Source organism: Epinephelus moara, chromosome 20 (genome assembly GCF_006386435.1).
Source record: "Epinephelus moara isolate mb chromosome 20, YSFRI_EMoa_1.0, whole genome shotgun sequence".
In the NCBI taxonomy this organism is placed as follows: Eukaryota; Metazoa; Chordata; class Actinopteri; order Perciformes; family Serranidae; genus Epinephelus; species Epinephelus moara.
The window spans coordinates 6,801,723-6,827,201 of record NC_065525.1 but is presented as its reverse complement, the minus strand read 5'-3'; the positions used below and the strand labels follow the sequence as shown (position 1 = coordinate 6,827,201).

Sequence of the window (25,479 nt, the reverse complement as noted above, 5' to 3'; positions counted from 1 at the left end):
CATTTCACTCAGTGGAAACAAAGCTTTTATTTACTTCACAGATAAGAAACAATAAATTGTGAAGACATTAAAGCCTCCACTAAAATAGCATTTTAAGTCTTGTGTGTGATTTATCCTTCGGGGATTTATACTTTGGGATTTATCCTGGCTTCATATGAGCAGAGGAAATCTCCACTCATCGCTAGGCTAATTTATAGAATGTAAAATGCCATAGGTTTGTGCTAATAACGTTAGCGTGTTACATTTGTTTGGAAAACATGTTTAGTATAAGACAGTTGTTTTGTCAGTGAACATTGTGGGTTGTAATGGAGCTGAATTTTGTAATGTTGCCTTTGTTAAATGTTGCTGTTGTCCCTGGCTTCATATGAGAAGAGGGCAAGTTTGCTAGCTGCTAGGCTAATTTATACAATGTAGAATGCCATAGGCTTGTGCTAAGAATATTAGCATATTCTATTTGTGGGGAAAATGTGTCCAGCAAAAGACAAGTGTTTTGTCTGTGAATGCTGCGAGTTACAGTGAAGCCATTATGTGTACTTGTGTTTGAAATTGTCTCTATAGAGTGTGCCAGGGCTGACGTCAAAACCCGGAAGTTTAGCATCGCGCTGGTTCCCGGAAGAGAAAGTGAATGTGATTTTTGAGAACAAAACCTGAAACTCGCTTAAGCTTTTGTTAACCACAGACTTTATTTGAGGCATTTTACCAAAATCCCATTCAAAAAACGTATTGACTTTTAGACGAGAGAACCGGAAGCAAAAGCTTAAGCGAGTTTCAGGTTTTGTTCTACGACATAAAACACATCAGTAAATACCCTACTTGACATAAAACACATCAGTAAATACCCTACTTGTGAATTTTGAAGCTTTTATGTGTCGTAAAAAAGGCAGTTGCTAACAAGTTGCTCAATACGACTACAAACCCTGTCGGGGACATTAAACGTCATCACCCCCGAACAGGCGAGAGTGCTGGCAGTCCGCCATTACAGCTTCTTATTTAGCTTAAACAGTCCGATTTCCCCATTATACAATGTTTTTAAAATAAAGCGGCCGAAATCAGTTGAAAGCTTAGTGGCGGTGACGTCAAGAGTCATGCGACCGTGGAGTAGTCATGTAGTCCGTTAAAGCCTAACGTTAGCTTTTTACTTCTGGCGATCGCATTTAAGCTTCAAATGCGGTATGAAAGGTGTTCATATGTGAAGATTATCTCGCTGAACAAAACCTGTAAGTATCATAAACTTGTGTTAGCCACAGAGCTTATTTTCTGACATAATCCAAAACGCAATGCAAAAATCACATTCACTTTCTCTTCCGGGAACCAGCGCGATGCTAAACTTCCGGGTTTTGATGTCAGTCCTGGCACACTCTATTAAGCCATGTTTAATGTGTGTTTTGAATCAACTAAACTTTTCAGCATTTCACAGAAACCCCGCTGCCAACTAATGTTTTGGAGGTGTAACTGCAGAGTGACACAGACACACCACCACACAAGTATGCTCGCAATGGCGTAGGGCCCCGCTAAGGCTGCCTGAAAGCAGTGCGGATAAGGAGCTGAATGTTCATCACCCTAGATTTGACAGTGTGTCCTGAACTGTTGGCCTTCTACATGGTGAATCTGCATTGGAGATGGAGGAGCCTATTGGTGAATAAAAAAACTGACTGGCAGTTCAGCTTAGTTTATGAGAAGAGAAACGGATGTGAGAAAGGTAAACTGCTTCAGTCAAGTGGGACTGAAACAAACTTGTAATATTAGGAAAAGTTTTTTTCTAGGTCTGTAGCAGAAACGGTTCACAGTTGTTTGTATTATTGTTCACTGCCACACAGTAAATATGTTTTATTCTTTCAACATGTTGCTAATGCACTAAGTGGCTAACTAGCATCTTGAATCCATCCTGTCTGTCTTTTGGTTTCCCTTTTTGAATGATACATACAGACTGCTGGTATGGAGAGTTATTTTTTGTGATGCAACACTCTGTCTTCGTTGCCGCTAGTTCTCTGTTGTTGGGTTGATGTGTTTAGGCCTTAAGAGATGCCAGGTTTCATCTAAGATGATACAAGGTGGGATGTTCATTTTATTGTGGTCAAAGTTTCAAATAATGAGGTAAACATATGTCGTAGAGTAAAACCAGTGAGCAAAAACCACCCCAGGCTTCATATCGTTGGTTCGGGTTGTGGAGCTCAATTTTTTTTTCCATTGATTAACAGAAGTTTTTTTTTGCCATCTAAGTATCTAGGAAAAGTCTTTTTGGTCTTCATGGCATAGCGTAACAGATTTTCCCACTGTTGGCCATTATGAAAACCAGCTTCAAAGCCAGGCACTCTTCATGGGGGCCAGTTCCAGGCACAATACTTTGAGTCTTTACATTCTATAGCCTGCGCTGCTACATAAAGCAACACGCTAACGTCAGGGAAAACTTAAACTTGATTGCCAGTGTTAATAATTTGTCCCTGATTTCGGTTTATATTCCTGCTGAACATGTCAGGTTGTGTTTAGAAGCTTACTGGTGATTTTAAATGGGAGAAATACACACAGTCATTCCCTGGCTGCAAGTACACTGCTACATGTAGCCTATTGCTAATGTCAGGACAGAGACCATGTAGCCTAATCTTGGTTGCTGATGTTAATTTTTTCCCAACTTCAAATCATATTCCTGCTGGAACTTGTCCAGTTGGAAACTTTTATTGGTGATTTTCCATGGTAGAAAGTGCTGATATTCTTTGTTACAGTCATTCCCAGACCGCAGAGAAAGTGCAGAGATGCGAAAGCCGACCAACCAGAGCAGTCTGGGCTTTTCTTAGGAAGAGGGCTTAGGCCCTGTCTACATACAGATATTTTTGAAAAAAGATTTTTTTCCCCTTTTTTTTTTTAAACCGTGTCTTCACAACCTTGTTTTAAAAAATATTTCTGTTCATACGAGAATTAAAAAATTACTTCAAACAATTGCCAGCGTTGTCTAACACAGTCTCTCCTTGTCACAAAGACAATAAAGTGTTCAGGCTAACGTTACATTTTTCAAAACACTTACTGGAGTTCTCTTCACTGTTGATTCCCTCTCTATTATAAGGAGAAAGGAACTGACTTAAATGGACGTATGTAATGTGAAAGCTTTCCTTCTAATCCTCACTAACAACAATCCCACTCTCAAAATTGTCCAAACATCTGCTGGTAAAACTGGGCCCGATCCAAAACTGTCGTTTCCGTGGGACTTCTAACCGCAGACATTGAGGTTAACCAAATAACATAGACAGCTCTGTTTGTCCGTGAAGTTTTGAAGCAGTACTAAGTTTAAGTGTAAAGTAGTTATTAGACCAAGCACCTCTAACAAAACATTAGCAAAGTGGTAGTCTGCCATTTTTTGTTTCTGGCTCATGCTCATTACACAAATCAACAATGTGAGTGTGCGAACTGAGAAGATGATTTCATCATATTTCATATGCTCCGTTTTCCACATCCTGGAAGGTGTTTTCAAAAACCTCTATTTTAGTGACTTAAAACTGAAAGTGTTTGGGTGTGGATGAATGGCTAGAATGTGGAGGAAAATATCTATTTTCAAAAATATCTGTTTTCATGTTTACAGGGCCTTGCGGAGACATTTGCTAAAATAGAGCCTTCTCGGACAGAGGGTAAAAACAGGTGTTCCAGCAGCACCAAGCACTGCTTGTGTTTTTGACCATTAAAACATGCACAGGTGTTCTAGTAGAAACCCAAAATACAAGAATGAACCTGAAAATGAGCATAAGAAGTCCCCTTTAAGCAATGATTGACTGGTTTGTTGGTTCATTGGGTGAACGATTTGACAGTCTAATTGGTTGACTGACTGACTGGTGCGCTAAATGGCTGGTAGACTGACTGACTGATGGGGGTTGCCAGTTGACGGACTGAATGACTGACTGGTTTCCTGGTTGACCTTTTGATTAAATAGTTTGCTGGCTTACTGACTCACTCATGGGGTGTATTGATTGATTGTGACTGGCATGTCTGTTAGCTGCTGCCTGGCTGAATAATTGTTTCGTTGGCTGGCTGGTGGACTGACTGGTTCTGTTGGGTAATCTTTTGACTGATTAGTTTGCTGGCTGGAGGATTGGCTGAACAACAAAATCATTCTTTAGCCTCTGTATTGCTGACTGTTTGATAGCTGCTGGTTGGTTAGTTTACTGAAAGATGTGACTGTTTTATTGGCTGACTGACTCGTTGGTTAAGTTACTGGTAGACGGACTCTCTGACTGACTGGAGTGTTAGCTAATACAGCTGACAGACTAGTTCTGCTGGCTGGTTTGTTGACTGACTGGTACCCTAAAAGATTGATTGGCAGACTGCCTGAGTGTCTTGTTGGTTTGCTGGCTGAATAACTGGTTAGTTGGTGGCTACATGACTAAATGACTGGCTTGCTGGCTGCGTTGCTGGCTGATTGATTGATTGATTGATTGAATGACTGTTTGGTTGACTGGTTGGCGGGTCTGTTGCCTTTGTCTCTCCATGGGATCACTGTTACTGTGTAATCTTATTTGACAGGGTTACACAAACACACACACACACACACACACACACACACAACACAGACACACTCACAGTGTTTATTAGCCTTAACTCACAGAAAACACCACAGGCTGATAAACTGATGATGTCATGCACTGCTCTGATTGGTTGGCTCTGACTTCCTCCTCCCCCTCTCTCTTCCTCTCTGCTTCTCTTTCTCTCTCCACCCTGCTTTCTTCCCTCTGTCAATCCCATCACTATTCAACACCATCCGACCTCTCTCCCTCTCTCTTCCCTTCCCTCTCTGTCTCTCTACCTCTCCTCTCCTCTCTGCCCCACTCTGCTCCTGCCAGGAAGATGATGGTGATGATGATGATGTGACTCTGCGGCCAGCCAATGATCACGCAAGGAGGGACTGGAAGGGGTGTGTTCAGAGGCTGTGCTCAGATCTGATCGATGCTGACGAGACCGAGGAGGAAGAAGGGGAAGAGAGGGAGGTAGAGGAGGGTGGGGGAGGCCTTGTCCGAGCTGAGGAGTGCCTACGCTGGCTTAATAAAAAGGGGAGAAGAGGAGGAGGAGGGAGGGAGGAAGCTGTCGCCTGTCAAGAGGGGGATCAACCTGTGCTGTCATGGATAAATATCGACCAAAGAGACCAACCACCCTGGCTCTGTTCCCACAGCTGCCACAAGCCGGCACCCAGGTAGGGAGGCTGGGAGGATCCCCTGTTTTTAAAATGAGCAGGGCAGATAGGTTACAGTGTGTATAAGGGTGTGTATGAACATGGGTTATCTTGAATGAGGCAGCAGCGGCATCAAGCTGAATAAATGGGTTACTGTGTGTGTGTGTGTGTGTGTGTGTGTGTGTGTGTGTTTATTTCCTGGGAGGATGCTGTTTTCAGAATGAGACAGCATTAGTTGTGTATCTGTGTATGCCGTTTTGTTTGTGTGTGCGTGTGTGTGTGTGTGCTGGCAGTGGGTCAGCTCTGAAAATGGTTCAGCTGTAGCTGTATCTTGCTTTGCTTCACTAAATAGCCTCCTGTTTTGTGTATTGGTGGCAATATCTATACTATTTTTAGAACATCAATATTCCTAAGTCAATATTTCATGTGGCTGACTTGTTTTTCCAGCGGACCCAAAGTCAGTGAGCAGGTGGAGGTTCAGTGACTTGCCCAAGGACACTTTGACAGGGCATACTGGCTGTGGTGGGGATTGACCCCGATTGCGCTGTTGGAACATGAGCCTCCAAGCTGTTCTGCCATCTTGTGAAATCTATACAAGTATATTTCAGATGGGTCAACTGTACATTAGCAGTATCTTCTAGTACAGTAAGAAGGGCACATTACAAAGTCGTGAGAGGATTCTTTCTATAAAAACAAGCCCAGTTGATGTTGAAGTAGCTGGCCTTGGCTCCTTAGGCAGTGTTCAGTAATGAGTGGTCTCTAGAGATAGCCAGCAGTAGTGAGTAGCACTCACTCAGCAGTAGTATCCCTGTATATCCCTTTAAATGAGGTGCATCCTGTTTACTGTGTCAGATCAGACGAGAGTGATTTTACCCTAACCTGGGTTTCCCTTCAGCATCAACATCCAGAGAAGGTTCCTTAAATCCATCTGAACATCAATAAAAATCACTGTTGTCGTGACTGCTTTTCTTTATAAAAGCAGCAGGGTGTAAAATTTAGGGGTATTCAGTGAAATGTAGTGATGAGGACTGCTAATGTGAAAATGCAAATGGCCCTATCTAGAGCCAGTGTTTGGTTTGTCTGCTCTGGGCTACTGTAAAAAATATGACAAGCAATTTGCAACATGGCCGACTCTGTAGACAAGGACCTGCTCCCTATGTAGATATAAGCAGCTCATTCTAAGGTAACAATACACAGCAGTTCTCATTTTCAAGTGATTATTCACTAAAGGAAACATACTTATATTCCATTTCTGCCTATATGTCCATCTAAGTCCTACACACTGAACCTTTTAGGCCTGAATAGTAATACAATAAAAAATATGATAATGGTGGTTAGAGTTGGTCAGGTTTTATTTAACAAACAAGATGGTAGGCTAGTGTTAGGTTTCTAGTCCAGTATGAAATTCTTTATCAAGTCTTGCTATGTTTAGCTTTCAACACTTGCAAGTAAGTGAAGTTGCAAAAAAATAACATCTGTATTGCTTAGAAAAATCCTGTAGCACACTTGCCAACCCTCCCGATTTTCCCAGGAGACTTCCGCTTTTCATTGCCCTTTCCTGGTTTTCTTCCGGGATCCCAACTCTTCTCTATTTTATTTCAAATTAGTCTGCACTGAGTTTGAAAGAGAGACTAAATAATTACAGATTTTAAAAAGAAACTAACCACTTTAACATTTTCACTCACCTTCATGCCGCTTCCTGCTGTTTACTAACCTGTTTTCCAGCCTGTGCAAGACATCCAACGTGACACTCCAGTAAAATAACAGAAAGGCATGCTTGGCTGCTGCAAAGCTGTGTACATGGCTCTGGTCTACTGGCAATGGGAGAAGGAGTGTATAGCAGTGGCGGCCACTGGTCTTTCAAACAGGGGAAGCTCACTTTAAGTTTACATCATAAGATTTGTCATATTGTAGCGAGGCAGTAACTTATAAAAGGAACATTTAATTGAAGCCGTTTTTCAACCACACTTATGCCATAGAACCACAGCAAAACACACCTCAAAGATTTTCAGATGGGTTTAATGGTGAAGATGAGCTATATCACTTATGGAAATAAGGAGCTCCGGATGGCACTCTGTCAGAAGACTCCACTCGCCGGTGTGTATTTCCAAAGCTCTGTTAATCACAAAGGGGTTCCGCCTTTTAGACAATTCCTCCAATCATCATGCATACACCGAGCGTCCTCTCCCGCCTACCGCTCCATTAGGTCCCAGGGAAGCTGAGCCTCCCTGAAATTGACGATTTTGTCACATTTATCCAATGACCGTCTCGCTTTGCATCGCTGTCTCGTAGGAATGCTTGGAGGCTCCGCGTCCACTGTACTGACACGAGAATGTATGACAGGGAGGTCGTGTTTGAAAACTGGTGGACGTTTGAACATCATAGTCATGATGTTAAACGCATCCTAGAGCACGTTTAATGCAATATAAATTCTTATTTTAATGTAAATTCAATAGTGTATATTTGACCATTTCTTCTATGAAATTTTGGGGGAAGTTCAGCCTCCCTTGTTGTCTTAGAGCTATTGCCTAGCCTATTTTTAGTGGGTTTTCCTGTGTTTAAAAAAACCAACATACATGCCCAAATGTTGGTGGGAAAGTGGTATAAAAGTCTGTTTTCCATTGCCATTGGCACTTCCCTCCACCTTCTCCGATCAGGCCTGCATGAGCTGGGCGTGGTTGCCAATGGACACCTTGTCTCTGTACTGACCGATGACTGTGTTACGCTTGTGTGACAGGATGGCTCTAGCTGGGCTTTGAGGGTTGCATTGGGGATTGGGGACCTGGCTTGCCCTCCTCCACTACAGCGGCGTACCCATCTGTCTCTAAAGACCAGGAGCCTCCCATTCTGCCTCACTTATGCTTACATGACCTCGGGGCGTATGGGCCAGGGGGGGGACAGCTGGCTGTGGGTTCCTGGTGCGAAAGAAGCCTACAGTCTGGCCTTCCTCCCTCCTCCTGATACTGTGCTGGAGTTAAAACTAAACCTAATTAAAAGTATTCAATATAAAAATGCTGCTGCAAGACAATTTTTATTTTGTCACTATCATTCTTAAAAAGTCACCAGAATGCAGTAAACAAAGTCTCTGAAAGTCATAAAGTCAGACCACCTGCTTTGGTTTCAAAATCCTCTGTATATTTGAGGTTTCAAGGTTTGCAAGTATGATATTGTGTTCACACTCTGTTGTGAAAGTGAGGTGAACACCAGAATATATTATAATTTGTAATTAAAGGAACAGTATATGACTGAAATAATAGGTGTAGCTTACTGACTCTCATAATTTATATTTCTCCAGCTATTAAGTAACAAAGTATCATTTTAGCTCTTACAGAAATGATGATCATTAGCTATGGCTGATATAATCTGCCACTATTCATGTTTGTTGTTTCCATTAGTCAAAGCAACAGTGATGAGAGCTAGCTGAGACTGGGGAATGCAAGGAACCAGATCTAAAATGGAAACTGGCTATGGAAACCTAATCCTAGAGGGCAAAAATGTTGACCCTTCTCTCTTCCAGTCTTTCATACTCATCTATCCTTGTCAAAATTACTATTCAATGTGACATAATCAAATACTGATTCACAAACTATGCAAATAAAATAGAGTAGCATCATGCTACTGTATGACCAGCACTTCACTAAGGGCTTACTGGAGCTCTAAGGCTGGATTATATCATTTTAATTACACTTAAAGAAACTGACTTGTGTTTGTTCAGGGGAATAACACAGACTACAGGATTTTAGAAAAGTTAGCTAGACAGCTAACATATATCTGTTAGCAGCCAGGCTAACATTTCATTAGCTTGTTTTGTTAATTCTTAGTGGTTTGAGATTGATTTCAAACAAATGAGTCTTTCGCTAACTAATATCATATCATCACATTTATCAGGAGTGCTGCCTATAATCTCCAAAAACACTCACTTTAACAAGTTGAACCTTGGGTGATTTTAACAAACTTAAACAATGACTCATTTGTTAGCATTCAAAAACATACAGCTGTGCAGCACTGCTGATACTGGTGGAACACCTGGTAAGATGTCCCCGGCCCTGGGTCAAGGGAGAGCAATAAACCCTCTAACCTTGATATAATCCGCTGGAATTATTTGTCAAAAATACATACGGGTATTTGGAGATCATTTTGTCCTAAGCATGAGCCAGACACATGGCAGGCCTGCAGCTGTGTTCAAGTATGTAATATGTCAATGTAACTCACACATGCTCTGTTCTATAGTAATCCTTCGCTGTAAAACATCTGCGTTGTTTGGCCCCTCCTTTTCTGGTAAACATATATCTGTATCAGAACTCAGCTTTGTCTCCTCAAAATTACGTTTATATGGATTACAGCTCATTTTAAACAGCGAATTCACTGGAGGGAAACGTAATGACCAAGCATATATACATATTTATATATATATATATATATATATACATATATACACATATACACATATATATATATATATATATATATATATATATATATAAACGTGTACTTCACAGTCCAGATGAGAAATGCAATGAATTCTCTGTGAAGTGGAAATCTGTAACAGCTCGGCTGCTCCTCACAGCTTAACTGTGTAATATGAAGATCTTCTATAGAAGTTATCAGTAATGATCTGACTGTAACTGATCATTCCACAGTCCATGATCTACTTCAACCTCACAGAGAGGGAAGACAATGTGCTGACAGGCAGATATAGAAGGTTAGTGTGTTTTCAGTACAATCCGTTCATGAGCTGCATGCTGAGAGTTCCTGCTGGCTTAATACAGCAGCACTGTCAAAAAAACCCTAGGACCTTGTCTGAGTGGATTGCAGGCACACACAGAGGTAGTCACCATCATCCTGCTTCATAGGGTTTCTCAGTTTATATTATGTGACAGATCACATAGTCTTACAAAAATAAATGAAATGGACACAACCTCTTAACAGCACATTACATTGTGGTGGGCAAGAAATATCTTAACAGAACAAGCTAGCAACATATAAACAATGCCAATGCAAAGTCTGAAATGAAAACACTGCGTCCATGAAATCACTTAAGTAACATTTGATCTTATTCATGAATTATTAGTAAATCTGTGAGTAGATCTGCACATAAAAACCTCGGTACTAACAACCTACGCCAGATTCATGAACCCTGTGGAAAACTCAGATTTGATCGTAGGCATGTGAGAACAGTGACACCCTATCTACCTTATTCCTAGCCCCCATGATAACTTGCGTAAATTACGGGTGCAACTTCCGGCGCTGAACTGAAACTAGCAATTTCCAATGGTAACCGTTTGTTTACAGTACTCTACCATTATAGCTCAAACTGGATTATGTGATCATACCTCTGCCATCTCTGACTGCAGGAAGCGAGTGAAAGCTATGACGTCACATACGCGACCTCCTCCTGTGTACTCTTGAGTCTTTCTGATTAAAAAGCTTATATCTCAACAGTTTTACCACAAAGTATGACTTTCTTGACCTATAGTCTGTGAGTGGTAGAAATGAACCTGTTAGCTTAATGTCCATAGTGAAATAAGCTAGCTACAGACTAGCGTTAGCCCACATTTACTCCTTTTTAACCTACATTTAATCAGTGCAGGTAAATGTTTAGCAAGACATTCATATTAAATCAGTTGTCCCTGCCTCTTTTACCAGACTCAACAACAGATGAGTCAGAAGCAGCAGCCCTGTCTCCCCATAACTTTACCCCTCCCCGTCCCAATGAAGGTGAGCAACACTGTGTTGAATGACATGCCAGTTAGCATCATTGCAGGGAGTCTCTCTCTTGCTCTTTTTTACCATTACAAAAAAGAAAACGAAATATTTTTTAATGACAGAAATTCAAACAAATTATTTTTCCACATAATGATTATTATGAAACAAAAACCGCCTACAACTGCCTGTACTGGATGCTGGACATTAAGTAACCTAACTCAGCACCTCCATGAGGCCTTTTAATATCATTTTCCATTTCAACTTTATTTTCTTGTTGGCATATATGTGCAGCTACTGTTTTCATTATTTTGAGATGATGATCTTAATTTATTTTGATTGAAAAGTTAACGTATATTTAACTTATTTTTTAAGTCTTCCATTAATGTTAGGAGAATTTTCCATTTTGGGATCTTACAATAAAAATTACATTTAGACTGTAAAAGATGGCCTTTAGCACATTTTTTATGGCGGCTTTTAATCTTGCATCAAATAATGAATTGCATACTGGATGCAGACTGTTGCATGTACAACTCACCAGCAGTAAATATTGTACTGGTAGTATTGAACTACAAGAAGCAAGACAGTTGCAAGCCTTCAAAGTTAGAGTTATGTAAAGCTTTTAATGGATCAGTTAGGTCCTAGAGATGTGTTGACAACAGCTGCGCGGGGGGGGGCCCAATGTGATTTTTTTCATGAGGCCCAAAATTCCTGGTGGCGCCCCTGCGTGTGAATGTTCATGAATGCCAGTCAGCAATTAGCATACATCCCCGCCCATGAATAGCCAGTGACCACCATAAATGGAGATGATAATTACTATGGATAGGTGCATCCTGACGACCTGTGAACGTGGAGCAAACAAACAAAGATAGAGAGAAAGAAAAAACTTTTCCGACACTGAGACTGAAGTTCTTTTGGGTGGAGTTGAGAAAAAAATATATTATTAATGGTGTGACAGGGACGGGTAAATCAAAGGCCTGGAAGGAGGCAATGGATGCCATCAACTCTGTGTCCTCTGTTACAAGAACCCTCCAAGAAGTTGAATGAAAATGGTTCGATTGATGCAAAAAAACGCATAAGCACAAACAAAAAAATAAACAACAGCTACGGGAGGAGGCTCTTCCCAGTCACAGCTGCAGACGAGCACATTATTTGCATCATTGGAGAGACCTTTCTGTCAGGGGAGACAGTGACATGCCTCCACTGGAGCAGTCAATAGCAAACTCAGAAGGTACGGTGATGTATGTGTTATATTAAGTGCTAATCACTATACATTCTGACAGCCATCACTGATAGCTAAGTGTTTGGCTAGTAACATGGGTCAAACAGAAGATGAATTTGTGGAGTTCTCTCTCCTGATTGAAGAAAGTGGGAACAGGATGCCAGAAATGTATACCATGTATTATGTCGATTTAAATAACTCATTCACATTTTAAGAAACCTAACCTGAAGCTTAAATCTGATAATTTAGCTAAATGTGTTAAATTTATAATCTTTTGTCATGTTTAACTTGCATGTTTCAAAGGCATCAGCACATTGTGAACATAATAGAGCACAACACAATCACTACAAGCAGTCAGAAGCAGGTGTAGATTTTGTTAGTACCTACGGAAAGATCAGAGCTTCCGACATATTGATAAATGCAGAAATGCATATAAATTTCCTTCTGTGAACAATTTACACACAAACTCGTTCTACTCGTGTCATGAATGAGACCCACTGACTTTTGCTTTCAAACAGGACATGAAAAGTGGTCTCCTGGTTGAAAGTCCATATCTGTTTGACCCACCCATCCTATGCAAACTTTCTCGTTCTTAATATCTAATCTGTGTGTCATTGCATTGGCATTGTTTTTGGTGTTGCCAGCACACAGTTTAAGGGACTTTGTGTCCATTTTAGGAATTTCTATGAGATGGCTGGATAGATTGGCTTGGCTTAAAATACAGTAGGTTTTGCATACAGCCTAATTTTGGACTAAATTCTGATTCAACTTCAATTTTGAATTTTAAACCAAGGTGTGATTGAATCTGTGCTGTTGTGATAATATGCACAATTCCTGAATATTATTTCATTTTAAGTTTTTGTGCCTCAATTTCAAAAAAGAAAAGACCAGCCAGGAATGGGTCCTGTAGGAGGGCCAGGGTAATGCAGGACAGATGCCACATAAAGGGCCTCTCCCACACTGTGATGAAGAAGTAGATGACAAAGGTACCACAGCTTGAACAATAAAATTCCCATGAGCAGCAAATGTTCTACCTCCTGGTTGAGCCTCTAATGAAATATTGTCCTGTCCTCAGCCCAAATCTTGTTGATTATGACGCTTCGATCATTGTCCTTATGTAAACGTTTTCAATCCATTGCTAATATTGTTGGTTTGAAAAATCAATTTTCACCAATAATAGATATTAACGTTGCTTTATATCTATATAGTTTATCCTGAACGATAGGTTGTATATGGGGCATTCTACTGAATGTGTGCAAAGTTAGGCTGGAAATATTTTGAAATTTTGTATGTTTTATTTCCAAAACTTTGTCCCTATATATATTGTACCATATGTAAAGGTCACATATCTAGTAAAATGACTGTAAATTTTTATATTGCATTTTCAGACTGTTTTGGAATGTTTTTCCTCTCCCAAAATTTGTCACTACTGAAACATATAGTATTATATTACACAAAAAAATATCAACCTGTTATGCTTGTTCCTTCCCTTGTCTAAAGATTTAAATTTTTACAAATTTTTCCTTAAGGTTTTCACAATTAAATCTATAAAAAATATTTTAACAAATTTCCATGTTCAAATTATAGAATTCTTCAAAATCTAAATGCAGTCTTTCACTGATCAGATTGATTTCAGAGTTAATAATTGATGAAACAGAACATAAATGTAACCGATTAGCATCATAATACTTTAGTTGATAACTCAATATACTTTATTTTTTACAAAACACCCAGTGCTTCGGTAGTGACTGCATTGTTTCGGTACTGACTGTCCTGTTTCGGTAATGACCATTATTTTGTTTTTAAGGTTGCATCATATTCCCTCAAATGTATGCCTTATGGTGGGAATATTACAAAGACAAATGTTTTGTGGTCAGTAAAACAATTTAATTTTTGAGAGAGCAGAGCAGAGTAGAGCAGAGTAGAGTAGAATAGAGCAGAGTAGAGCAAAGTAGAGCAGAGTAGAACAGAGCAGAGTGGAGCAGAGTATAGTAGAGTAGAGCAGAGTAGAGCAGAGTATAGTAGAGTGGAGCAGAGTAGAGCAAAGTAGAGCAGAGTAGAGTAGAGCAGAATAGAGTAGAGCAGAGAAGAGTAGAGTAGAGCAAAGTAGAGCGGAGTAGAGCAGAGCAGAATAGAATACAGAAGAGTATAGAGTTGAGTATAGTAGAGTAGACCAGAATAGAGTAGAGAAGAGTAGATTATAGAGCAGACCAGTGTAGAGTAGAGTAGACCAGAGTAGAGTAGAGCAGAGTATAGAGTAGAGCAGAGAATAGTAGAGCAGAGTATAATAGAGTAGAGCAGAGCAGAATAGAGTAGAGCAGAGTAGAGCAGATCATAGAGTAGAGCAGAGCATAGTAGAATAGAGCAGAGTAGAGCAAAGTAGAGCAGAATAGAACAGAGCAGAGTATAGAGCAGAGCATAGTAGAGTAGAGCAGAGTATAGTAGAGCAGAGCAGAGTAGAACAAAGTAGAGCAGAGTAGAATGGAGCATAGTAGAACAGAGTAGAGCAGAATAGAGTATAGAGTACAGCAGAGTTGAGAAGAACAGAGTAGAGCAGAGTAGACCAGAGTAGAGTAGAGCAGATTATAGAGTAGAGCAGAGTATAGTAGAGTAGAGCAGAGCAGAATATAGTAGAGCGAGCATAGTAGAGTAGAGCAGAGTAGCGTATAGCAGAGTAGAGCAGAGTAGAGCAGAGTAGAGCAAAGTAGAGCAGAGTAGAACAGAGTAGAGTAGATCAAAGTAGAGCAGAGCAGAGTATAATAGAGTAGAGCAGAGCAGAATAGAGTAGAGCAGAATAGAGCAGATTATAGAGTAGAGCAGAGCATAGTAGAGTAGAGCAGAGTATAGTAGAGTAGAGCAAAGTAGAGCAGAATAGAACAGAGCAGAGTATAGAGCAGAACATAGTAGAGTAGAGCAGAGTATAATAGAGTAGAGCGGAGTGGAGTGGAGAAGAGTATAGTGGAGCAGAGTATAGTAGAGCAGAGCAGAGTAGAACAAAGTAGAGCAGAGTAGAATGGAGCATAGTAGAGCAGAGTAGAGCAGAACAGAGTAGAGAAGAGTAGAGTATAGAGTAGAGCAGAGTTGAGAAGAACAGAGTAGAGCAGAGTAGACCAGAGTAGAGTAGAGCAGATTATAGAGTAGAGCAGAGTATAGTAGAGTAGAGCAGAGCAGAATATAGTAGAGCGAGCATAGTAGAGTAGAGTATAGTAGAGCAGAGTAGAGTAGCGTATAGTATAGTAGAGCAAAGTAGAGCAGAGTAGAACAGAGCAGAGTAGATCAAAGTAGAGCAGAGCAGAGCAGAGTAGAGCAAAGTAGAGTATAGTAGGGCAGAACAGAGCAGTGCAGATTAGAGAAGAATAGAGTAAAACAGACTAGAGTAGAGAAGAGCAGAGTATAGAGTAGAGCAGAGCAAGACTTTGGACCACAAAATTATGGGGTTTAACTACTGACCATTCCATTTTGTCACTACCGAAATGATCATGTCACTACCGAAAACTTTACCATTGGTTTCGGTAGTGACATTCCTAGCTATTTTTCAGGATAACTAAAGAATGCTAGCAGTCACATGGCTAACAAGCACATGTTTGAAGAGTTGTTCACACAGAAAAACATCATATTTTGCATAAACCCCCCAAATTTTTACATAATTGAAGAGAACGTGTGTTTGGTAGTGACAGTTTTAAAAGTTACACACTGATTTTCAGACTTTATTTTAAAAATGATGGGAGTCAGCGACTTACCATGCAGCCATCTGAGACGGGGGTGCAGTACTACCCCCCTTCTCAAAAATTCAGGGGTGTGGCTAAAATCAAGACTCAACGAGTGCATTAAAACTCTTGTGTTTCGGTAGTGCATAGTGCATAGTTTCCTTATTTAAAAATTATTAATGTTTTATGTGTTATTTACATGAATTGAATTTTAGAGGTCAGGGTTGGGGACAGCTACTTCCCAATAGAAAGTACCCTATAAATGGTGATTTTGTATATATTTAGCTTATCACATTTAATGTCCTGGGTTTAAATAGGTCATAACATAATCTTTGTAAATATCTATGTCTAAATACTCAATTGTATTATTTGTGTTGGTTTTTTGTTAAGGGACAGCACTTTGCACACAATTGGTAGAATGCCCCATATAAAGATGGACGATGCATCTCCACTTACCCCCACTTTACAGAAGTGAAGCTAAAATATCTCAGATAGGCTGCTGCCATCTTGCTCTGGTGACATCATTTGGAGCCAGAGTTTTGCGCAGTAGCAATCTCAATGGTATCAAGTTTCCTGCCCATACAACCGTCCAACCAATCGTGAGCAGCGCCACTGAATGCGAGCCCACCGATCACACATTTGGCATGTCATAATGTAAAATCCAATTTCTATAGCATTAAACAGCTAATTAAAACCAAACGTATCAGAAAAACAAACACTTGAACATACGGCAGCATGATAAAAACTACCTTCAATGACAGAAGTTATCTTTGGGGAAAAAAACTCTCCCTGGAAGAGGTTAATGAACAGCCAGTGTGTATTGATCTCAGTCCACATGTCATTACGCCACGACACATTGCATCTAATAATCAAACTAGCTGTATATGACTAGCAGTGTGATTGGCTGCTGCAATCTGTGTTCTCATCATTCTGTGCTGTGTGCCAGCTGGACTCTCTACAGGAGCTGGATTAGACTTAAAACACTCACTATTACTTAACCTAGTATATGACTGTAAGCCCTGACTCTCACTGACTCTGCGTGTGTGTGTGCATTAACTGTTACTTGCGAATTAATCAGCTAATTGTGAGTTCTAAAATTAGTGTGTGTGAGGGAGGAGGCACGGAGCTGTGAGGTGTGCTGCTGTTTGTGCTGTTTTCGATGTTGAGTACACCTCTTATTAAGATATACAGATGTGTGCAAATAGTCCTAAATTAATAAGCAGGATATTAGTGTTAAATCCACGTCTCAGCAGGCCAGCCATTAGTAATTATGAACAGGGGGACAAAATCTTCATCCCCACCCACTTACCACCACCACCTCCCACCCTCAGTTCTAATACCAACATGGACAGTTTTAAATAAGCTCTTGGCCAATTGCCTTGTAGTGACAAAGATAAGAGTCTCTACCAACTATTTATAAATCCAGTGTTATTGTTATAGACCCATCCAGGCCGTGCTCTGTTTTGTATGCATATAATCAATATGATTACAAAAAATAAAAGGTCAAGTTCAGGTATTTCAAAACACAGAGCATTTTTTCCTTTCAAATAAGACTGTGACAGTTATATTCCTCCTTTTACCTGTAAACAAAACAGAAATGAAAAATATGCCCTGCGAGGAATAATTAGAGAAAAGTAAAATCAAACATTGATTTAGAAAATTACTGCAAGGTCTTGATTCACGAGATTATCTCATGAGTGAACAAATACATTCACATTTGAGCTATCACAGTTTCCAAATCCAGTGTTTATATTGTGTTAACTTATGCAATTGTAACCGGTAGTGTCAACAGCCCCAGACCAGGATTAACTTTAGTGGCGATCACCATTTACTCTGATAAAAGTGTTATAAATAAATCCTCTGTCCATTGTCATAAGTGTGAATCAAACTGGTTGCTCTGTATGATCAAACGTAGATCAAAACCTTGTGTCAGGTGCTCATGAAGGACAGGAAACAACAAGATACACAGGAAGGCAATCCAGATACTCCAAAATATAGAAAACAAAGAAGGAAGTATTAAAAAGCCTTTATTGTAATGGCTAAATCATTAAAAGAGCCAACATGTTTCAACCACTGCAGGTCTTTGTCAGGGCTGTTTTACAAATTCCTTAAAACACCACAAAGTAAAACAACACCCTGCGAAAACAAAAGGCTGTGAATTATTATTGTCCTCGGAGCTTTTCGAATTTTAAAGGAAATTTTCTTTATCAATGCATATAAATCAGACAATGAAATAACAATGCTACACAATGCAAACACAAATAGGCTACATGGTGTTAAACAAGGGTATTACATAAGTAGGCCTACATGAATGAAAATACATATAGAAATAAGGATAAACCGGGGTACAAGCATACAAGAGGTATATTCAGTCAGAGGATTCGGGGAATCAAGTTGCATAATTTTCCATAATATATCGATATATTGATATTGATAATTGATATTGATATCGATATCAGTATCAGTATCGGTTTTTAGCTAAATGAGTTGTTGTATATCAGCATATTGGATGTTGGCAAAAAATCCAATACTGTGCATCTCCAGTTAGTACCAATGGATGCCTTAGGTCGTCTGTTTTCATATGATACCAGCATATTCACTCTAGCTTTAAAACTGAGCCCATTACAGCAGGTTTCATTTGCCTGTCTGCCTGGCACCTCACCTTTGCCACATTCGGCTTCTGGTTGTCATACCTGGTACAGTCGAAACTGGACATAACATTTTCACAATAACTGCAGGAGGTGGGCTATCAAAGTACAATTTAAAATGTGTTTAAATGATAACAAAACTGTATTTAGCATATAGCAGTCAGTGATATAAGTCAGTAAGTAAATCGTTGCTACTTGATTCCATTTAAGGGTCAACCATTGACCTTTGCATGGGCCCCCATGGCCTTGGGCCAGTGTCATCTGTACCCTTTGATCACTATTATTATGGATTAAACAAACATGATAGAATATGCTAATTAAGACAATTCACCCATCTTTATTCTTGTTTAAACTGTCCTATCTCTACATAGTAGAGCAGCTGTATATGCAAACTCATTTTAGCAATGGTGCATTCACATGCTGAAATCTGAGATATGAACATTGATACTGACTTTGCTTTGCTGTGGAAAATTCCAACCCTGTAGACACACAATAAGCAGACATGGTGAAAAAGGGAATGTGAGTTTGACATGCATTGCAGTTTGGTGCGATGCTTTTTGACACATGCCCTTTCCCTTATCCTCCAGTGTGCATGGAGGTTTTGAAGGCATGTTGTGATGATGAGGAGGAGGTTGTTACAGATGATGGACCACACGGCTGAGGCCCAGGAAGGGAACCACTTTCAAATAAGTAATCTAATAATAAATAAAGCAGCATTCTGTAGCCTCTGGGCGACTGGCTGCCTCCACACTCTTTACTGCTGTTAACAGGGTGAGAGAGGAGGTGGTGCATTCAGCATCACAGGCAGCCACATTGATTTGTTATGTCTGTCCGAAAGTCATTTCAAATTCACTTTGAAGGGGAGGAGTCTGGTTTCTGGACAGGCTAAATAAAGATTTCTATATGCTATAGTTAAATCTGTTTGGATTTGTCTCCAACTTGTTTGCCAATGTTTAGGTAACATGTTGATGACTGTGAGACCTGTGAGGAGGTTGTTGGTGCAATGTACACAGTACTGCAGTGTTTTTTGTCAGATGTACCCCCACAGCCCTGTCAGATCAACTCAACCCTTCATTCATAGGCAAAGATTTTTGAGGGGATGCTGGGGACACATCGTCCTTCAATATTTAGAACATGCTGCGCCAACGCAGAGACTACACCGTAGTCTGACATGCATCTCCCCAGAAATGTAACTACACATCATGGCAAGGCAGACCTCCTGTCTATTTTTGTAAGCTGAGAGCCATTTCTCTGGAAACAAACCTTTAATTTACTTTTATTTCATAGATAAGAAACAATTAATGGTGAAGACAATAAAGCCCCCACAAAATAGCATTTTAAGTCTTGTGGGAGATTTATCCTGGCTTCATATGAGTAGAGGAAATCTCCGCTAGTTGCTAGGCTAATTTATACAATATGAAATGCCATAGGCTTGTGCTAATAATGTTAGCATGTTGTATTTGTTTGGAAAACATGTTTAGTAAAAGACAGTTGTTTTGTTGGTGAACCTATTGAGCTGTAATGGAGCCGAATTTTGTAACGTTACCTTTGTTAAATGTTGCTGTTTTTCTTGGCTTCATATGAGTAGAGGAAAACTTCATTAGCGGCTAGGCTAATTTATACAATGTAAAATTCCATAGGATTGTGCTAATAGCATTAGCATGTTGTATTTGTGGGGAATGTGGCCAGCAAAAGACAAGTGTTTTGTCTGTGAATCCTGCAAATTATAATGAAGCCAATTTGCGTGTGTAGGCTACAGCATAGGCTACAACGTAGGCTCTGCATAGAGCTGACACACAAGTATGAATGCACTTTTATACTTGTTAAATGCAGTATTATTATTTACATTATTATATTTAGTGTAAAATAAATATGTTAATCACTGACGTAACATTACGTGGCATACGTCACTAGCACAGTATGCTAGACATACTTGCATTCTATGCTATGTTGATACTAAAATAACTTGGTTGACTTTCACACAGGACACAAACTGCAGTCTCCTGTGAAAGTCCAGATTTTGTGTAACCCAACCACATACGCAGACTTCCTTGCCCTTTATACTAAAACAGCTGGTCGGAGCAACAAAGAAAGACGCCTGGTGAATCTCAAACCAACTCTAAGGGCCCTATTTAGATGGTCTAAAGTGGACGGCGGAGGGCGCATAATCCATGTTGCAAGTGTCATTGCTATTTAGATGCAGGCGCAGTTGTCATTTTCATGCCCTGCGTCCTCGTCGTCTAACTAGCAAATGAACTTGCGCTTCTCTGGGTGTGTTGGTCTAAAAATGAGGAGTGGTCAGGCGCAGTCATGGCGTGTTGCTAGTTAGATGACATAAAAAGCAAATGCGCCAGTGACCAACAAAAACCTGGTCTAAAGTCAACAGCGCAGTATTTCGCTGTTAAACAAGTCTGTTGGGGCGTCAGTGGCTTAGTGGATAGAGCGGGCGCCCCATGTACAAAGCTGTTGCCGCAGCAGCCCAAGGTTCGAGTCCGGCCTGTGGCCCTTTGCTGCATGTCACTCCCTCTCTCTCTCCCCCTTTCACGCTAGACTGTAATTAATCCTGTCAACTAAAGGCAAAAATGCCCAGAAAAATATCTTTAAAAACAAACAAACAAAAAAACAAGTTCGTCTCTCTCGCCAGGCTGTGACGGAAATATGCCATCTCCTGTCAGCTGATCTGGAGACGCATTCCAACACTCCCTATACCCTCCCTGTTGCTGTAAAAGTCACTGCTGCGCTATATTTCTTTGCAAGTGGGTCATTTCAGCATCCGCTGAGTTCAATTGGAGGCATATCCCAACCTGCCATAAGTTCGGCCATACATGCAGTCACATCAGGCCTACTCCGACATGCCAGTGAATTTATTCAGTTCCCCATGACACCTGACAGCCAAAATCGAGTTAAACAGGAGTTCTGGGTGAGGTTTGGGTTCCCTGGGGTCCTGGGTGCAATTGATTGGACCCATGTGCAACTACGGGCCCCAACACAGAATGCTGTGATTTACATCAACCATAAGGGAACCCATTCCATAAATGTCCAGGTGATCTGCGATGCAGCCTGTAAAGTTATACATGTATTCGCTAATTATCCTGGGTCAAGCCATGACTCCTTCATACTAGCCAACTCTGTCATGCAGTCTTCCAGGGGGATCCCCCCCTGGAGGGGTTAGGGGACAACGGCTATCCATTAAAGACATGGATGATTACACCGTATATCATGCCTACAACACTGCGTGCATTGTCGTTCAACCGAAAACACACAAAAGCATGCAGTGTAATAGAACGAACGTTTGGAATGCTAAAAATGTGCTTCAGATGTTTGGATAAGTCAGGTGGTACATTACAATACAGCCCTCAGAAGGTCGGAGAATTCTTCGTGGCATGTTGTGTGTTGCATAACATTGCCATATGCCATGGATGTCTCTTGGATCAAAATGAGGACACAGTACAGGACTTAAGAAGGCGTGAGGCTGAACTGCATGTGCCTTTGCCAATTAACCCAAATACGCCAGCAGCGGCACGGGCAAGGAGAGATCAGCTGGCAGAAGAGCTGCGTCATCTGTAGCCTGGTAAGCAAACTGATTTTTTTGATTGAAAACCAAAGCCCACACATTGCATTTGTTTTAACATGTTATACTAGGCTACATTATATTATATTGTTATCTGAGTGTAGAGAGGACACACATGCAAATAAGAGGCAGAACACAGTTCTAGGAAACAAGTGAAAACAATTAACAAACGTGGGTGGGGGAGAAAACGCTGAACAGGTCCTAGCTGCAGGATCAGCACCTTGGGGAGCTCCGCGGCAGTCCTGACAGCTGTGCTCTGTTATATGATGAAAACAGGTTTGAATAATATTCCACAGATATTTAGTAAGATCCTTCTTGTATTAGTGATCAGGTTTCCATACCATACCTGTGACGCTATGACTGAACACAACCATTTTAAAGAAATGTTCAGTTTCTTTTCTTCAGACAAGAGTTAAGGAGATGTTTCTTTACCTGCTTGACAGTTTCGACTGAGCCCTGCCTTTCTCAGAAGCGTCATCCAACGTGCTGCTGACGCTGATCGGAGGAGGAGGAGGAGGAGGAGGAGAATCTGGCGGTGTTCCTCGCTGAAGCAGGCGCTCAGCTGCTCCAGCGAGCCTGTCCAAACTATCGGCTATGCGACCAAGGGGCCGCAGCAGGCCTTCAACACGGCTCAGGCGGGTGTTTAGGCGCCCAACACTCCGCCTGAGGCCACCCAGTTCCCGCTCGAGCATGGTGAAGCCTCCTCGCTGGACCTCACCCAGTTCCCGCTCGAGCATGGTGAAGCCTCCTCGCTGGACCTCCACGAATGGGTGGTCCTCAGACCGGGCGAGCTGCCTCCGTCTCCGTCTCGTCGGAGGTGCAGGTGCGGTCTCCTCCTCCCCCACAACAGCCGCCTGCTCCTGGCAGCTGGGTCCAGCCCCTGGATCATCAGCCAGCGGAGCTGCATGAAGATGATGGGTTCGTTTTAAAAACAAAATGTAGCTATGAAATGTGCTATGTAAATAAAGTTTGGTTGATTCATTGAATGTCTGTTGTGTGTGTTAATGTGAAATCAATACATTTCTCAAGAAGCCTGCATGGTTTGTACACACTGAGTGATTATTGCATTACCTTGGACGCCAACCTGTAGTCCCCCAAAGCCCTCAATGCTCTCCACACTCAGGGTAGAGGCGGCGATGTCCTCCGCTGGCGTCAGATCGTCGGTGGTGTTGGGTGGGCCTCCTCCTGTGGCATGCTGCTGGTGTCGGTGGGCGGCGACCCTCTGTTTCCCCCGTCTTCTGACATCATTATACCGTTTGCGGCATTGTGTCACGGTTCTGGTGATACCAGAAGACGAGGAAACGATCGCCGCCACTTCTTCCCACGCCTGCTTTACCTCGGGGAGCTTGGGTGCCTGTCTGCTGTCCCCGTAGATCTGGTTCTGACGGGCCTTCACCTCCCGCACGAGGAGATCCGTCTCCTCAGCTGTAAAACGCTCACTCTTTCCAGTTGGTAGGCCCGCCATCTAACTAGCTCTCCGCCATGCGCTCCAATCGCGCCTCTTTTAAAGGGAATGAGAGGTGACACTCTGATTGGCTTATTGAATGATACGCCTAAAACACACCCATGACTAATTCACAGTTAGGACCACACTGCCAACGAAGTGCTGCGAAGCGCAGCAGGCATACAGTCAGCAGTCATGTGTGGACATGTGTGGTCTCGTCTCCATTGTATGACGTCACAGTGTGCGACGTAAACAGAAAACAGCTGTTATTACCCGATCCAGTGTGTGCGAGAGACGATTTGAGGATGGANGGGGGGGGGGGGGGGGGCGCCTGCTTCAGCGAGGAACAAAATGACAAATATAAATTTGTCATTTTGCTAAACCTGTCTGCCCTTTTGCTCCCTGCAAATCATGCAAGAATGTAATTAAGTACATTTACTCAAGCACTGTACTTTACTTGAGTATTTCTATTTTATGCCACTTTCTACTTAAAATCCACTAGGCTATATTTTGGAAGCCAATATTGCAGATTTAATTCCACTACGTTTATTTAGCAACATTAGTTACTAGTTTCCTCTTACTATTGTTTGAGATGTTCTTCAGAACTTTTCCCCCCACTTCCCTGCAGCCATGTTTCCAGTACCACAATTACCTAATTTGTGCAAAATGGTCACATTAGCATGGTAACATGCTTACAGTGACAGTGATAGCATGTTGAATGTCAACCTTGTGGTGATGCTGGAGGGAAAGTTAGGGGGTCATTTAAGTCTGTAGGATGCTTCAACTGGGAACTATGACTGTTCATGCAAAATTTTAAGCCAATCCATGATGTGGAGAGATTTCACAGATTCAATATATTATGCAAGTTTTGAACATTCTTGGCACTAGAGGAAAAGTCAGAGGATCACAAAATGATCCAGTCGTTGTCAAGATATTTCACTCCACAGCAAATGTCACAAGAGGAAAAGTCAGTGGGTGTTTAGATATTACAGTCAGGACAAAAGTGGTGTACTGACCAATTAACCAACCAACAGGCCGACATCGCCATCACATATAGGTGGTATCATGGTAGTGGCATGGTTTAAAAAAATTCATGTCCACTTTCTGAGTCAAGCTGGACATTAACCATTACCCAGCTCTCTCTGAATATTTCTATCTCAACCCAGTTACAAAAGAAAAACCATTGACATTGTACATTTTTGCAAATCACAGATATGTTATATTGTACATTATTTAACAGTGGACATGTTGAAACTCTGTGTTTCTCAACAAGCTGTGATGAAGGTGTGTTTGGGTTTAGGCACAAAAACCACTTGGTTATGGCACAAAAGCTGCGGGAAATGCAGGGAGGGGGCTTTTGAATAACTCTGAGGTTCAGTGACTAAAACAGCACTGGGGTAAGCCACAGGGAAATGCCACAATGTGTCTGTAAAAAATGCCCACATTGGGTGGCTAACACGCAGCAGGGGAACACTGTGATGTGTCTGTGAAAAACGCCCAGATTTAGTGCCTCAAACAGCGCAGGGAACACTGTACTGGTCCATGAAAAACACTTAGATTCAGTGGCTGAAATGCTGCAGGGAAAAACCCCAATGTGATGTGAAAAATGCCCAGATCCCGTAGCTAAAACACCAGTAAAGACGCCTTGAAGCATCACCAAAAGACAACTACTGTTTCTGTTTGTTGGTCTCAAACAAGTTGTTGGTCTGCAGCCTGGCAGCCATCTCGCTTAGATGTCATGCCATTCACCATCCACTCCACCTCCTGATGACAAAATCAGCTCGATGTTGATATGCTATGTATAAAACATACAAATGTAATGTATCAATGGTTTGCAGAAATGTACAATGCCAACATTTTCTTCTGGTGACTGAGCTGTTCTTCCTCTGGCTCTTTGTGTTTCTTCTCCTCCACTTTCTCTTGACCCTGGAACTCTCTCTAATCTCTTTCTTCCTTTTACCAGCTCTTATCATCACTTCTCATTATCCCCTCTCTGTCTCAGTGTAATTAAATTCAGTACTCATTCATACTGCTT

At 41.3% G+C, this 25,479-nt stretch overlaps 2 protein-coding genes across 3 annotated transcripts in view; one reads left to right on the top strand and one right to left on the bottom strand.

Annotated features, from left to right (window-relative positions):
• Positions 1–1,659: 1,659 nt before the first annotated feature.
• Positions 1,660–25,479, top strand: part of mapk8ip1a (mitogen-activated protein kinase 8 interacting protein 1a) — a 51,292-nt gene continuing 27,472 nt past the window's right edge. Inside the window, exons 1-2 of one of the 2 annotated variants that reach the window (XM_050073559.1) lie at positions 1,660–1,699; positions 4,824–5,170. In XM_050073559.1, coding sequence (XP_049929516.1) covers positions 5,099–5,170 — 72 coding nt within the window. In that variant the 5' untranslated portion in view covers positions 1,660–1,699; positions 4,824–5,098. Of the gene's footprint in view, positions 1,700–4,720; positions 5,171–25,479 lie in introns of those variants that run through there. The other variant, XM_050073558.1, reaches the window with a different exon arrangement.
• LOC126408160 (myb-related transcription factor, partner of profilin-like) lies at positions 17,805–23,644 on the bottom strand. The gene is made up of 4 exons (XM_050073560.1): positions 23,072–23,644; positions 22,759–22,901; positions 22,433–22,713; positions 17,805–22,256 (listed from the first exon to the last, which is right to left on the bottom strand). Exons 1-4 carry the CDS (start codon positions 23,463–23,465, stop codon positions 22,214–22,216), a joined length of 861 nt encoding a protein of 286 aa, XP_049929517.1. The 5' UTR covers positions 23,466–23,644; the 3' UTR covers positions 17,805–22,213.